Below are 12,531 nucleotides of genomic sequence, written 5' to 3'. Positions count from 1 at the left end.
AGGCTTCTCAGTTCATGGATTGTGCCTCGTACAGGCAGCTGTTCTCTTACATGGACCATTCTTTTAGCCAAGGCTTTCGCCCATGCACAGTGCTGTTTCACACATGCAGGGGGGTGCTTTCTACGCGAAGCTTGTCCGTCATACACAAGATCTTCGACATACCGGCTATCATGCAGATGGACCATGGCTGTTCATACCTGGGGGGTCCTCTAGAGAAGCAAGGATAATTAGATGCCACCTGGTACATCCAGCTGGGTTTGTCTTTGCCATATATCCAGTGGCTACCTTACCTCAGCAATAAGCCTGGTTCTTTCAGAGTACATTGTTCTTCTATAGAGCGACTCACTCACATCTGGCATGCAGTAAGGATTTTACGCAAAGCAAGACGCTTATGCATCAAAGTGCTTTGCTGTTCTATAGAGCCACTCACCTCTGGCATGCAGTAAGGATTTTGCATGAAGCAAGACGCTTCTTTTACGAATCGGGGCGCTTTGTAGAGCACAGGGAAAGGTGAGCGTGTAGCCTCTAGCTCCTGGGTGCCACTGCATATAGGGACCTGCAGTGGACTTCCAGGGTTATTAGGCTTTGTCACAGGCTTAGTCTGACCATCCCTTTATGATACCACGAGGCCTTGAAAGATCTGCCTTTCCTGATGGGTGGACGGGTGGACATGTTTGGCAATGAAAGGAGGGGCCTGGTCAGCATCTTTGGGGCAGACACCTACCATTTACGATGCGTTCCCTCGCAGCTCTATGACAAAACAGCAACATGTTTTCTCCACAGGCCACATCAGCCTAAACCTGAATAATGCGTGTTGTGATGTGGGAAGAAAGGCCGCGGAAATACATCCTTCGCACCAGCATGCCTACAAGCAAGCATGCTACTCTCCCTTGCTCCAACAACTGTGTTCCGTCTCTTCGATACCTGCTGAACAAAAGCCAAGGCAGGACAATTCTGCAGAGGTGGGTGGTCGCTAGAAGAAATTCCCTCATCTTTAATCCACATGTGTGTCCTCTGTACGCTGAAGCCATGTAATCTGAAGAAATAAAGATTGTGTGGTGTGGAAATAGAAATCTTAACAAACGAGTTAACTTGCTCTGAGGAATTAAAAGATGGCCTTTACTTCAGGCCACACGCCCAAGCAGAGAATTACTGGCGGCAATGAGCTGGTAGTAAAGGTGTGTGTAGGAAGGGGAAAGCCGAAGAGTTGTCTAATTCATTGTCCTCCATTTGTGAAAAGATATGTTTTAAACCATTAAGAGCGTACAAAATGGACAAGCACGTGCTGCCGGATTGTCCAGTACGGAAGTAGTGTGGCTTGGCGCAACATCGTGTAGAGGTCCTTTCCTCTACTCTGCGGGCGTTCCTGGCTGTCCGCCTGCTCACTTCAGACCCAGGTGCTCCACTTATGCACCCATCCGGATCACCCCTCTCTGTTGGTGCCAGCTGCAGCATGAGTGCAGTTGCTTTTCGATGACTTTGTCATTTTGGGGGTGCTGATGCCAGACTCCTGGCTGAGGGAGCAGTGCAAACGGGAGTGACTGGTGAGTGGTGTGGAGCAACTGGGGACACCACACTGCCTCTCTATTTGAGCTTGTTACATTTTGTATGTTATCATATGTAGTTTCAAATGAGCTGACACATTGTTATACTATTGCTGGATGCAATAGGAAGTATACTTGAATGCATTGTACAGTGGCAGAGAGCACCGGTGGGCATCAGCGCTTTAGTGCATCAGAACATGTTACCTTTGCATTCCCCTTTTAGGTGCTGTACTCTAAAGGCAGTTTAGGCTATTTAGCTATTTAGTACAATTCTACGTTTCTCGATCAGGTTGGTGTCGGGGCACTAATCAAGATGGCGGTTGAGTCAAAACTTAATAATGCCAGTAGGGGAAAAACAATTAGATCAAGCAGGCCGGGGGTGTTAACATTTTACCTGTTCTGGAAAAAGAGTTTTTAAGCAACCTCATTTAAATGGGCCTTAATAAGCCCTGAGGGAGCTCAGTATGACAGTAGTGGCCTGGTAAGTTTGGCCCTTGGTCCAGATAAACCATTGGAAGATTTTAACACGCAGGACCACAAACTCCCTGTATTAAAAGATAGAGCCCCTAAGAACTCATAATGTTTCTATGTTGCATGCATCAATGTCTCCACAAAGAGCTAATTACCCTGTAAGCAATCAGGATGTATTGGAGCAAATTCTGGAGTGAACAATATATTTGAGAAAATGACCAATATTGATGCTTTTGGCCACGCTTACTGCATTACTCTATACCCAGAGAGAAGATGGACAAAGCTCCCGCAGACATTGAAGACTTATGTTCACCCCCGTTAGTGGCTTTAACCACCGAGCGGATAAGGTTGTGATGTTGCGGTCTGAACCATCCGATATATCCCTGCAGGAAGCGTTGTAATTCTCTGTTGTCCGAATGTATGAACTGAGGCGTATAGGGAGCAAAGGCTCACCATAACCATCAAGTGAGATAATAGAGAAAATGACGCTAGCTCACGACGTGCAAAGTGCTTTATGTTCTAATAGCAAATGAACATCTGGTGATGGAGGTTATGGATGCAGCGGCTAGTTCTCCCATTGAGGAAACTCGAGATGAACAGCATTATCAGGTAGGCAACTATCCCAGAGTTTGCTGCAGTGAAAAAGGATCCAAATTTCCAGCCAACTCAAAGGCCCTATGAGGACAACAATGGGGGAGATCCTGATCCTGTCCCCAAGGGAGACAACTGTCCAGTAAATAAGATTCCTTAGGCGGGAGAGTGTAAATTCTTTCATCTTCGTATGACTTGTGTCTGACTGCAGCTCAATCTCTAGTAGAGAAAAGTATAGATAATGAGTTGGGGGTGGAAGCACTGGCACAACCTTTCCATATGGATCCTGCGTTGGCTGAAATTAGGAACTTATTGGCATCTATAAAAGGTGGAGAAAGCCAAAGAGTATTCTCTGTCGAACAAAAGTCTGGGTATCGTCAATAAAATGGCAATAGGATTTGTTTCCAATCTAGCGGCTTCAACTGAGAAATGCTCAAACTATAGCATGGTGGGTGACTCTACCTTTATGAAGATCGAGACTGATGGCTCAGCGCCTTTGTTGATCGAGCATGGGGCAGTGAATGAACCCATCAACATAGTCCTTCAAGCTGATAACTTAAAAATCAGGAATGCTCACCCTCCTAGCTCTAATGTCAATTTTGGGGATTTCTCATTGAGGGCAAAACTTGAACTAATGATGAGGAGACCAATTGTGACTTAAAAAGCATAGGTGCATGTTGGCCTTCGAACAAGGGGGCAGCACCCCCCACCCCCAGACAGTGTTTTGTTTGGAGCTTCTAGGGGAGTTGTCAAAGTGACGCATCAAGATGGAACCTCGACCGAAGAATCTAGAGGAGCCGATAAAGTGATGAGCCATGATTTGAGATCAGTCAAACGCTTATGAATTTGAGGCAAACACTTTACTTATAGCTCCATTTGAGTAATGGAGGCAACTTAATTTGATTTTAACTTTTAAAGAAAAGTCACACGGAAATAAAAACGTGTACAAGTGCTCTTTGATAAGCACACTGAGTTAATGAAATGCTGTTTAATATATATGTTGCCAGACTGTATGTTTTATGGGAGGTGTAATGTGTGAATTGGTTTTAATACTCCTTACTTAAGGGCATGTTTTACCCAGTGTAGAGAGGTGCTTGCAAACATGGGTATTGAAGTGTTTTTAGACACTAAAGCTAAGCAATGTCACCTCCATGACTCCTGGTACTCCTTAATTTTGGCTATAGTTAGAGGATCTTTTGAGCACAAGGTGTAGCACAAGCTCTGAAGGAGGGAAGTTTGCAGGAGATTAAGATTACACACTCCCCAATTATGTATCTGACACCAGTTGCATTGAAGGGTGTTATAAACATTACAGAGCTCCCCCCACTCTGGATGCAGCTTTTGGATGCATGAATCAAACTCCGCCGTTGCAGCAGTAACTCAGGCAAATGACTCTACATCTGTCCCTTTGCATTTCATTTCATAGAACATTTCAGGGTTTAGAGATAAACAGAACGACTGTGAGTGGCTGGCGTGTGTTAGGAAGCATGACATTATCCATCTATATATATATATATAAAAGTGAAAATGTGTGAGTTTGTGGGTTGTGGAAAAGCATATGATCCCTGTAAAATTCCACACCCTTTCACCAATCTGCACCACATTTTGCACAGTCACCTAGAGGAACCACCAGACATTACTGGCTACGTGACATCTGGACACGCCACCCCTCTCCCCGGATTTCAAAAGTGAATATGTGTTTGTGGGTGTGTGGCTTGGTGAAGCGTTGTTCCTTATACAATTCCATACCGTTTCACCAATCTGCACCAAATTTTGCCGAGTTGCCTGAGCATTTGATGGAATGAAAGCCCGGGCAACCCCGGGTAGATCAGCTTGTCTACTACAAATGTGGGCAAATTATGACTATATCTTGAAGGGCTATGTCAGTTTCTTTATTAGAGTAAAGAAAAGCACAAGGGGGCACCTGAGTGGCGTCATTATAATACGTGTACGGCAGTCTCTGCCTCTTGAGTTTAAAAGGATTCCAGTCGCACTGGTGGTGGCAACATCTGTTGGTGCCCCTCACGCCACTCAAGGTTTAACAGTTGTTAATGTACGTTTCCTGACTAAAGGTAGTACTCTGATTTAGTACAGTCTGAAGAAAGCGGTTGACAGGTTAGCAAACCATGCGTCATGGGGGGAATGCTAGAATCATGGGAGATGCTAATGCCAAGCTGTGCCCAATTTATGAGAATTCCAATGAAAGAAGGTTTTTAGAGGAAACCATGGAATGTAGGTGGGGAATACATGCAAAAACAAGGGGGTTCTGGGAGTTTCTCTACTAACGGCCTATATCCCGGGTTAGAGTCTCAAACAGAGTATTTAGCTCACCATCCTTTCACAGAAGAGAAATGTGCACTACATATCAGTCTTTGTCCTGCCCAAGGGCAGTCGAGCACCGAAATGCCTGGCAATTCTCTTCTGAACAAGAGTACCAACAGCAACCCCAGACACGTGTTTCGGCCTGGTTGGGCCTCGTCAGCAGAGGTGTTGCTAGGGGGGGGTCTTATGGGGCTGTAGCCCCGGGTCTTTTGGTTGTGGCCACGGATAAAAGCTCAGGGACAACAAGCAAAAGGCTAGCTAGCCCCCGAGTCCCACCAGTCCCAACATTAGCTTAGCCCCCGATCTTTTCCAGACCTAGCAACACCCCTGCTCGTCAGTGAGCTGGAGCTGCGCCTCTCTAAGAACAGTGAGCAAGGGATCCATGTCTGGATTAACCTAGTAATTTAGGGTGAAAACCCAAAGCTACTTAAATTTGAAGCATGACTCCAGAGGATGGGAGCTTTCTGAATTTCTGAGAGAACATGCTCTAGTTGAGTTTAATTGAAAATTTTCAGGAGCTATATCTCCTAGGTGCACGCTCAACAGAGGAAAGTCTTCCTCCATAATTGATTATTGCTTAATAGATTGCTATTTTCCAGGGTGGAGACCATTTCTGTGGCAAATCAAATGGATAGCTATCACTTCTTGCTCACACCGTCAATGCAACACCCAACATCCTTATGGAAAGGACTATCCGCTAACTGGTATTTAAGGTTTCCTTTGAGGGCATTATTTAATCTACTGAAATTAAAAATATCTCAGGAAATTTGCAATCGCAATAAAGTACACGTAATGCTGTGGTACAGGGTTCTGAAAACTTGATGCAAGTAATCGATCAAAATGCACATCTGCAAGTGGAGCACTCTTCCCAGGTAATTTAAATATGTCTATGGTTGCCCCTGGTGTGATCATGAGTGCAGACATAGGGAAAGCAAAATGGTTAAAGCAGGTCAGGAAGGTGGCACTCACTCAGGGCAATTGTAAAATTTGAAGAGTGGCTATAAAAAGATATTGAGAAGGAGAAGGATGGAGCATGCTATGCTGTTAAGCAATGGCATTTATTGGAGAAGGCGCTATATAGGAATGATAGCAAACTTTGCTGGCAGAAAGTGGACAAGGGGTACGAAGCGCCTAGCGAGAAGGAAGAGGGAAGACAGCCCAACATCCTTGATCAAGCGGTCAGCCACCTTTCAGGGGATCTTTTTGGATCCAGAACACATTGATGGGGATAGAGGTAAGGACTATTGTGCAAACTATAGGGTTCTATGAGGAGGAAATTCTCAATTGTATTAAGTGGCTTGACTATGGTAAAGCTGCTGGGCCGGATGGGGTACCATTTGATGTTTTCAAATCATTTCCCAATTGGTGGACACCTATTTTGCTTAATCTTTTGAATGCCACCAGTCAATCTTGGGCTCTTCCAAAGCATTGGCGTGGCAGCTTGTTCATTCCGATTTCTGGACTGGCCTCGATTCATGGCCCCCACTGCCATCGTCCTAGCTCTCTTTTAGACACCGCAAGCAAGGTTATTACCACATGTTGATTCTTAGATTAGAAGAATGAACATATTGAAAACATCCCAAGCAGGGGTTTTCCACTATAGATCACATTTGTATTATAAATCGTATTATTGAAAAATATTGTATGTATGGTTGGGGAGGGGTTTATATATGGGCTTTGTTGACCTATAGAAAGCTTTGGACTCAGTAAACAGAAATGTGGTCTGGTGGAAGGTCCCATATGGACTTCTGCAGCGTATTCAATTGCGCTATCTAGACACGCGCGCAGCAGTGCAGGGTTCGAGAGCTAGAAACTGCTCTGCTGATTTTGACCCCCAAAAAAGGGGTGAAGCGAAGCTGCTCTTTGGCCCCTCTGTTGTGTAATTGTATTCCTCCCATATTTCGACCCATCTCGTTCTATCCCCCAGCATTGCAAAGTGCTTCACATGGGGCACCCCCATATGAAGACGATGCTGCTCTGTTAGCGCTCGTGCCAGGAGGGTCGGCTTCAGGGCGGGGCCATAGCTTGCATGTGAATATGCACAAAACAAAAAATAATGCCATTTGGAAAGGTAACAACCATCCCATTTGGAATTTAAATGGGGAAAGAATTGAGGTGGTGGACTCCGCCTGTTATTTGGGCTTCCTTTTTAGTAAAAATGGAAAGTGGTGAACTAAAAAGGTTGCCAAGAAATGCACACTGCGCTTGCAGGCCCTTTTAAGATGCTATCATACGTGTTGAGCCTGCCTGCTCAATGAATGCCTCGGTGCGTATAAAGCCAAGAGCTGCACGGTGTTGCTACATGGCAACGAGGGCTGGGAAGGTGTACATTGCCAACTAAGGGGAACAAAGTACAATGGTAAAAAGACTAACAGGGCTTCCAATAGACACACCAAAGTGTGTCTCTTCCTCCAATATAGAAAGGGGGATGGTTGAGGTATAGCACCTTTCTGAAAATACATCTGGGCTTCGCAGACAATCCTAGCATGAATAAGGAATTGGGCCAGCTGTATATAAAAGAAAAGTTTTTGTTTAACATTGTCCCTGTTATTCCATAGGAGTTTTCATTATAATGCATTTAGAGTTGTTTGGTTGTACCTGGTTGGGCGTGAGTTGTGTGTGTGTTTTTTTTTTGGTTAATGGAGAAATCTGAGCCTGTTATCGATTGAATAGACAAGATGAAGGTTGGGCCTTAAATGATTGTAATACACGCACATATTTATTTGTAAAGTTATATTTAAGGTGCGTGTGTTAACCATGCAATTGATGCACGTTTAAAAAGTAATGTGCGTCTCATCAGCTGGTAGCATGTGCATACCTATGTGCCCCACTGGAGCAGCAAGCCTACAGCAAAGGAAAAGCCATGGTGGTATGAGGCATGCAGATAAGCTTCGAGTTCACCCTCGGATATCGGACAGCCGGTTTCACTGAATGTCCCCAGTTCAAACATGATGGAGTGGTCCATATCCGTGGGAACGTGTGTTCCAAACTGCAAGCCTGCTGAATATCACACGGTGCCCGGAAGCTCGGCCTGCGCCGGTGCCATTCAAGTAGCAGCGCCACCGGGTCACACCCCAAGGCAGCAGGCAGCCTCTGCGGAAGTAGCGCGCCATCACCCAGAAGATAAACGCGGCGAAAGACCCCAAGAACGGTTTAAATCGAGCACGAAGGTGCTTTTATATCTTGCTAGTTGCTACCTTTGTTGTAATTTGGTATATGATAGGATAGGATATGATATGGCGTTTATAACGCGCCGATACACAAGTGTTTCAAGGCATGACATGGAAGGGTGGCCTCAAAAACGAGTGAATGGTTTGTTTTGAGGAATTGTTTCTGATGCGCTTCCAAGGTTCGTAGCAGAATAATAATTCTACAAATGAAAGGAAAGTGGCCACCGAGGCTCTTAAAAAACGCGGTGGCCCCCGGATCTTCTTGTGGCACCCTATGAGAAAACCTGGCTACATCTGTCAGTCCACCAGGCTCTGCAAAGCCCCCCCCCCCACGCCCCCCCTCTCCCGCCTGCCGAGGCGAACGTTTAATTCCTCCAAACAGGTCGGACAATGGGGCCTGCCAGCGCATTCCCGCCGCGCTTCCAAAGGCGCGATGCGGAGCCTCAAACTAAACAAGCGCCATCTTAATCGCCTCTTCCCCTGTGGTCCTGCCTTGCGCGCACACAGGAGATGAATTACCGCCGGGGTCTAATTGGCCTTGTTTCTCTAATGTTTAAAGAGAAAAGGGGGCAGGGGGGAGGAAGAGGTGTCTGTGTAAAACGTCCTCCTGCGACCTGGGTGGGCCCGGCCGGGCCTGCCCCCAATTTGTTTCATTGCTGATGCATGTGAGCGACATTCCCACCGAGAAAGCCGAGGCTGGTCACTATGCCGCTGTTTACACTCCAGGCTTTGTTAGCTTTAATATGCATGGCGTAAGCATGGCAGCGCGGTCAGTGCCCTGGGAGCGTGGGGGGGGGGGGGGGGTAGGTATGTACACTGGAGAGGGCTCCCCAGGTCTGGGGCTGGCCCTTCTGTTGATGAGAAGGGTGGAAACCTTGGGCGCCGATCTTTGCAGCGAGCTTTGGCGCAAATCCCATATTCCCTGCTTCTCGGGATATGCCCGGCAGCCCAATTCCTCAATGGCTTCAGTGGGATCAAAGCCACCCTCTCCAAAAATGATACACTTCCAATGACTTCGGTGGGATCACGGCCCCATGAAACCCACCCACCTGGTCCTCCCACAAATGGGTCCTATATAGATGCATGCACTGGGTTTGATAAAAAACACGTACGGTCTTTTATACAAAGCGGAACGAGGAGACCCGACTTCTAAGCCTGGCTTCCCCACTCCACCAAAACGTGTGATCCTGCCCACACCACTTGCTCTGCGTCGGATTGGCCTGGCAGAGCCGAGAGTGACACAAACGCGTTTCATACGCAGTTCTACCTGCCCCCCTTAGTTTAGCCGACCCCCCTGACCTTTCAGAATGAGCGGCAGCAATACATATCTCGGATGGATTCATATCCGTGTCACCAGCAGGGGCTCGCGCAACAGGCCCCGGTTGGAAAATCCCATTAGAGTGACGGACCCGGTGCGGGTGGGGAGGCTAGTGTTGGCCACACATGGTATCCAGGCTGTCATTAAGAAGGGGCGTTCGCCCAAGAGATCTCCGTCGGGGTAAGTGGGGGGCTGAGAAGACCCTCACCCCCTCTCTCCCCTCGCCCACTGCTGGGGCAACACGTTTTATAACAGATATACGCGTGAGAACTGAAAGGGAAGTAAAACAATTGGGGCGCTTTGTGCGCCCTCCTTTCACACTGCTAATCCGGGTTTACACATCCCGCCTACACGTCTCAATGGGGCTCGGCACAATGTGTGGCCGGCAGGAGCCAGTGAAAGGTGTGTGCGGGCCGCGGGCCAGCGCAGAGGCGAGGGGAAAGGCCCTGCTCGCTTGATCGCCTTTCACCCCACCTCTCTTTTTAGCCCCCTCTCCGATGGAAATGTAACGCATCGCCAGCGTACGCAGTGTTTGTAACAAAAAAAGTACATTGTTCGCTCCAGAAAGCTCCACAGCAAACATGCCAGAATGAAACAGAAAAACGTACCCCACCCGCACGTGACCGTCTGCACACAAACCGATCGGGCATCCCAGCAGAACCATGACTACGGAAGAAGACGGTCCGCAGCCAATACCGATCCCACGCACGCATAGCGTTCAATGCACGGGAAATGCACGCAAGGCATCGCTGCCCCGTCGCCCTTGAAGAGCAAAGGTCAAAGCTTTCGCATTTGCTTTCTCTGGTCTAATGTGCACGGCGATGTGTGGTCTGCCGCATTCGGAAGGATCCCGCCTGTAAACATGCACATACGAGTCGACCCTCACCATGTTCACGCTCTGTGATGGGGATCAGCCGGCACAATCCATCATCTTCCGTCACTTGTGTAGTGCCAGAAGTTAGCGATGACCCTTTGGGAGCTGTTAAACTCCTCTTTGATCTCCGTGCGCTCCATATTGAGTGATCAGGTGCCCCTCCGGGATTCGCCACGGGGTGTCATCAGACACCGGATAGCACCAGCGCTCGCACCCCTTTCATCGCCTGGGCTGAGATGGATAAAATGGGACCATCGGCGACCACCAGCCGCACCCAGCAGGGGTAATGAGGAAAAAGCAGTGCGCCCTGCCGTGGAATGGCACCCCAAGCTGGACTGACCCTACCAGGGGATCTACAACAGCAGCCCCCTCTCGGCATTGAACTATTTCACACCCACCGCCTGCGCTCCACGTCCCCCTGAGAAGCGCCCATCCAAGACACACTCTCGACATGCAGTCCTCCAATGCCCCAGGCCGCTCCAAGAAATGGCACGTTCATAATATCAACACAATATTTTGTAAGACATTTGCCCCCTTCCAATAATCCCCTGGAGAACCAGCAGCAGCCGCATTCTAACAGCAATGCCTTTCCTTGGTACTGGATTAACTCTCAGGGTGGGGTGTGAAATCCGGATTTAAAACCACAACAGGCAGCTCAAGCATCACACCCACGATCACCTTGAGGCAGGGAATAGCTGCGCACCTGAGAAGCTCCCCGTGTCCTGGCTAGCCCCTGTCAGCGCCCAGGGTCTCCCATGTCCCCTATTCACTGGACATGCCCACTCCCAGCCATGGGTCTAGGAGGGCGAGGTGGTGGTGCATCACCCGGCATTCCATACCTATCCCCTCTGCCCACCTCGCACGCACCACATCTCCAACACCACAAAACCCCAGACTCCCATGTCCAGCTCCTGCGCACCCAGAACCCTGGTCTGCTGCACCGGGGTAAGGCTCCCCCCTGGGAGCCCCTGGTACTCCCCAGACGGTTCACACGTACCATGTTCCTTTCGGGCGCAGGTCCCTGTGCCGGCGGGCGGGCGGGCAGTGCTGTCGGGTGCGCGGAGCTCCGGCGTCAGCAGTGCGGGGCCATCAGGAGCTGAGCGTGTGGTAATCCTCCTCCTCCTCCTCCTCCCGGGCTGCGGGCATAGCGCCGAGTGTGGGGAGCGCGCACAATTACATGCCTGTTCCTATTAAGCAGCCCCATCGTCTCCACGTGGGTGGTCCGGCTCCGTCAATAGGCAGGACCTGTCAGTGTCACGTGACGGGGCCCGGCAATCTTCACCCCTTTACAAGGAAGCCATCAGAGGGAGCAAAGTAAACTGGGCCGAGGCCTCTGCGCAGCGGCCCGGGCTTGTAGGGTAAACAGAGCCGCGGCCCTGGCCCTTGGCTGCCAGGGGGAGAGGAAGCCAGGCAGGAAGGCAGATGAGAGAGAGAGAGACACACACGCGGATGACAGGAAGGCACGGGCCGCCTCCAGATGTGCAACAGCAGGGTCAAGCCCGAGGATGCGATCCGGCAAACGAATGTAGACGGCTTCCACTCTCCAGACCGACCCAAAGCTAGGAAGCTTGGGCTGCTCTGCCGCTGTCCGCAAGGCGCTTGCCATATTTCTGTTTACAAGTGTTCATTCACTGCAAAACGGCCACTTAGAACACGCTGGCTATGCTTGCATGCAGGTTTTGAACAACTTAAGGTGCAATGCATGCAGTGCTCCACCCCCGAAGCCCTATCTGGGTGTGACCACCTGCTCACTAAAAGGCAGTGGCCAGAATTTGTTTACAGTTTCAGGTGCTGGATGAAACCGAGCCCATGAAACCTGCATTCACACAGACACATTCCCAAACGATGACACACCAACTGTTCAACATAAACTGCCCCTCCCCAGTCCAATTAGTTGTCACTATTATGGCGAACGCCACCCCTGTTGACACCAACTGACCATCATGAGAAAACGAATCATCAACATCTCGAAATAAATTAATATGCCCCTGGCATGGCGATGCCACTTGGCAAATGCATACTGTAATATCCCGCAGAAGGTAAATCCACACCACAATGTTTAATCTTCTTTATTTCTGGTTCCTTCAACGCCCCTCTCCGCAAGCAGGCTGCAGTAACTGCCTGTGCTTCACCAAGGGGTCCCCTGTATACAACTCTAACATTCCACCATCTCACAATGTAACAACATGGGCAGGAGACCCGGTCTAAACACAAGCAAACAGCTTCAAATATATACATCAG

At 48.9% G+C, this 12,531-nt stretch overlaps 1 protein-coding gene across 1 annotated transcript in view; it reads right to left on the bottom strand.

Annotated features, from left to right (window-relative positions):
* PTCH1 (patched 1) overlaps positions 1-11,438 on the bottom strand; it is a 154,781-nt gene extending 143,343 nt beyond the window's left edge. The window contains exon 1 of the mRNA XM_069625703.1: positions 11,288-11,438. Within this exon, the coding sequence (XP_069481804.1) occupies positions 11,288-11,290 (3 nt within the window). The 5' untranslated portion in view covers positions 11,291-11,438. The remainder of the gene's footprint in view (positions 1-11,287) is intronic.
* Positions 11,439-12,531: the final 1,093 nt, after the last annotated feature.

Source organism: Ambystoma mexicanum, chromosome 6p (assembly GCF_040938575.1).
Source record: "Ambystoma mexicanum isolate Mex_15411 chromosome 6p, UKY_AmexF1_1, whole genome shotgun sequence".
In the NCBI taxonomy this organism is placed as follows: Eukaryota; Metazoa; Chordata; class Amphibia; order Caudata; family Ambystomatidae; genus Ambystoma; species Ambystoma mexicanum.
Note: the sequence above shows the minus strand (reverse complement) of the source record. Positions and strands in the feature narration are given on the sequence as shown.